The sequence below is a fragment of the Chiloscyllium plagiosum genome, chromosome 16 (assembly GCF_004010195.1).
Source record: "Chiloscyllium plagiosum isolate BGI_BamShark_2017 chromosome 16, ASM401019v2, whole genome shotgun sequence".
Taxonomy (NCBI): domain Eukaryota; kingdom Metazoa; phylum Chordata; class Chondrichthyes; order Orectolobiformes; family Hemiscylliidae; genus Chiloscyllium; species Chiloscyllium plagiosum.
The window spans coordinates 69,862,032-69,865,979 of record NC_057725.1 but is presented as its reverse complement, the minus strand read 5'-3'; the positions used below and the strand labels follow the sequence as shown (position 1 = coordinate 69,865,979).

Genomic DNA, 3,948 nt, shown 5'->3' with positions numbered 1-3,948 from the left:
CCAAACACTCCCAGCCCCTTGCCCCCCCGACACACCCCTCACTCCCAGCCCCTTCCACGCTCTCGCCACCTGATCTCCTCCTCACTCTGTGACAGTTCTGCCCAGTACTAACCTCCCCCCGGTCCTCACTCCCGAAGAACATGTCAGAGGAGATGGCCTTGGCGTTGGCAAATTTCTGCCGAGCCTCATTGTGTTCAGGAGGTCCACTGCTGTCTGCTTTCCGCCGACTTGCTGGCCTGTAACCCAGGAGATAATCTGACAAAATTAACTGGGCTGCAGTCGAGATAAACGGAGGAAGAGTACAGGATACTGTAATAACTATCCAGACACAAAAACACGTGTTATATACACACACCTGAACAGAGACTTGCACAGAACACTGAAACAACTACATATACTCATGAGTGCAGACACGTGCATGCTCTATAAAACACACCCACAGGCATGTTTAAACCCATATTTTGATACACACATACTCATAAATATACCCACGAAGAACACAGCATCATGCTATTATTCCTGATGAAGGGCTCATGCCCAAAACGTCGATTCTCCTGCTCCTCGGATGCTGCCTGACCTACGGTTGCATTTCCAGCGCCACACACTCGACACCAGTACTTTCTCATCCTATCAATAATGTAACACCCAGAACTGTAACTGGAATACTCCAGCTGAGGTCTAAACAGTATCTTAGAAAATCTATCATAACCTCTCTGCTCTTGTACTCTGTGTCCCTGTTCATGAAGTGACCAACTGCCTGCACAAGACTGTGCGAACCCCCTGGGAAACCACACGCACCATCACCAGCATCTTCAACCAGGCCAACATCCCTAGCAGCGAGGCACTGACCACCCTTGGTCGGCTGCGATGCGTTGGGCACATCGTCCGCATGGCTGACACGAGAATCCCCAAGGTGTTCTATTCCTAGACCCAAAATGGCCGGCCAGTTGTCTCAGCTGGACAGAGGGAACCTTCAATGCCTCAATAAGTGAAGTTCAGCGTTCCCACTGACATCTGGGAATCACTGGCCCAAGACCGCCCAAAGCAGGGGAGGAACGTCCAGGAAGGCAACTTCAAGACTTGCCATCTGGGAAAAAGCGGAAGCCAGGTGAGATTCCATGCCCCATTCACTTCTTCCCACAAAACCTTCTGGCCCAAATATGGAGTATGCAGAAGCTGTATCAGACTGTACAACCACCGACGGACTCGCCCCGAGAGCAGGAGAGAGCCATCCTTGTCTACGAATGAATGAAGCTGCAAGCATTGTATGGCTTTATTAACAGCTCTCTCCCTCACCTTGCCTCCTTTAAAATGATCTCACATCAATCTCTCTGCTCCTGTGCCCCCTTTAGAATAGCACCCTCTGTTTTGCATGGTTTCTCCATGTTCTTTGTCAGACTTTTATCACCTCACACTTTCCCAGCATTTATCTGCCCACTCCACCAACTTGTCAATGTTTCTGATGTTCTCCACTGGCCTCCTCACATATACAATACTTCCCAGTTTTATGTCATCCGTAAATGTTGTAACTTTCCCCTGCACACCAAAATCTGTATCAATCATACAGATCAGGAAAAACAATAGTCTCAAATGTGACCTCTGACAAACTCAACTATAAGGCATCCTCCAGTCTAAAAAAATCACCATTGACCACTCCTCTGTTTCCTACCCCTCAACCAATTTTGCATTCACACTGTATATGGTGACCTATCACTTTATTCACAAATCTGACATGTGACGCTATCAAATGCCTTGTATACATCAGAGAGGATGCATAGCCAGTTATACAGGACACTGAAATAACAGACACACGCGCACAGAGATTGTAGAAGGTTACAGAATTCTCCAACATGCTGGATAAAGTCTGACCTCTCGGTTGCTGGCTGCCTACTGGAGATGCTCACGTCCACCTCCTTGGCTTGCTCCTTCTCCAGTGTCAAGCGATGGCCTCCATCCATCTGCCAGTGTAAGCCAAAGCCATCCCCCAGTGCAAAAGGGTTATCTCTGTACCTGTCGATAACACAGGAGGGAGGGCGTGCTTAACTCACAGTATCTATCAACTCCACCTCTCACACAGAGACTGTGACAACCCACTAGACCAGAAACCCGTCAGGATAAATTGGGCTGGCTGGTTATCATAAAAATCCAACTGGCTTCCTTTCAGTGCACAGAACGTGTTATCCTTGGAGCCAACTCATCACCAAGAATTAGATTAGATTACATTAGATTAGATTAGATTCTCTACAGTGTGGAAACAGGCCCTTTGGCCCAACCAGTCCACACTGACCCTCCGAAGAGTAACCCACCCAGACCCATTTCCCTCTGACTAATGCACCTAACATTATGGGCAACTTAGCATGGCCAATTCACCTGACCTGTATATCTTTGGACTGTGGGAGGAAACCGGAGCATCCAGAGGAAACCCACACAGACACGGGGAGAATGTGCAAACTCCACAGAGTCACCCGAGGCTGGAATCAAACCTGGGACACTGATGTTGTGAGGCAGCAGTGCTAACCACTGAGTCACCATGCCACCCCTCCAGAACACAAAGAGAAATGCACACAGTAACAGGCCCTTCGGCCCTCCAAGCCTGTGCCAATCATCACGTCCTTAAAAAATAAACCTGCCCATATTCAGTCCGTACCCCTCAATTCCCTCCCTATTCATGTAACCATCCAGGTGCCTCTTAAATGTGCTGCTTCCTCCACCTCTTCTGGCAGTGAGTTCCAGGCTCCTATCACTCCCTGTGTGAAAAACTTCCCTCCCACATTTCCCTTGAACTTTCCCCCTCTCACCTTGAACCTGTGTCCCCGTGTAATTGAAACTTCAGCCCTGGGAAAAAGCCTCTGACTATCCACCCTATCCATGCCTCTCACAATTGTGTAGACCTCTGTCAGGTCTCCTCTCAGCCACCGTCTTTCCAGTGAAAACAATCCTAGTCTTTTTAACCTTCCCTCAGAGCCAGTGCCCCTGAGACCAGGCAACATCCTCGTGAACCTTCTCTGCACTCTGTCCAAAGCTTCCACTTCTGTCTGGTAGTGTGGTGACCAAAACTGCACAAAATACTCCAAATGCAGGCTAACAAGGGTTTTGGTATGGCTGCCTCATGGTTTGCCAGCTCTTGTACACCATGCCCTGGCTGATGAAGGCCAGCATGCCATATGCCTTCTGAATCACCTTGGCCACCCGTGTTGCCACTTTTAGGGAACTGTGGGTCTGCACACCCAGATCCATCTCTATGTTAATGTTCCTAAGGGTTCTGCCATTTTCAGTATAATTCACACCTAAATTTCATCCTCCAAAATGCATCACCTCACATTTGTCTGGATTAAACTCCATCTGCCGTTTCTGTGCCCAAGTCAGCAATCTATCTTTATCCTATCTGCAACTCCACCAACCTTTGTGTCATCTGCAAACTTACAAATCAGACCACCCGCATTTTCCTTCAGATCATTTATATATACAACAAACAAAAGAGGATCAAAGACTGATCCCTGTGGAACACCACTACTTACCAGTCTCCATTCTGTAAAACACCCTTCCACCACCACCCTCTGTCTTCTATGACCAAACCAGGTTTGTATCCATCTTGTCAACCCACCCTGAATCCCATGTGATTTTAGCTTATGTACCAATCTGCCATGTGGGACTTGACCAAATGCCTTCCTAAAGTCCATTGCAGCAGTGGGAGTGGTGAGAGCACAGGCTAGGGGGCTGCCTGGAAGGTAAATTTCCCTCTTAAGGACTTATTTTTTTTTTAGATTAGATTACAGTACAATGTGGAAACAGGCCCTTCGGCCCAACAAGTCCACACCGACCCGCCAAAGCGCAACCCACCCATACCCCTACATTTACCCCTTCCCTAACACTACGGGCAATTTAGCATGGCCAATTCACCTGACTGCACATCTTTGGACTGTGGGAGGAAACCGGAGCACCCAGAGG

At 48.4% G+C, this 3,948-nt stretch overlaps 1 protein-coding gene across 1 annotated transcript in view; it reads right to left on the bottom strand.

The window, feature by feature from the left end:
- arfgap2 (ADP-ribosylation factor GTPase activating protein 2) overlaps window positions 1-3,948 on the bottom strand; it is a 58,456-nt gene that overhangs the window by 10,733 nt on the left and 43,775 nt on the right. The window contains exons 12-13 of the mRNA XM_043706325.1: window positions 1,870-2,010; window positions 113-236 (exon numbers count right to left, since the gene is read on the bottom strand). Of these exons, the coding sequence (XP_043562260.1) occupies window positions 113-236; window positions 1,870-2,010 (265 nt within the window). The remainder of the gene's footprint in view (window positions 1-112; window positions 237-1,869; window positions 2,011-3,948) is intronic.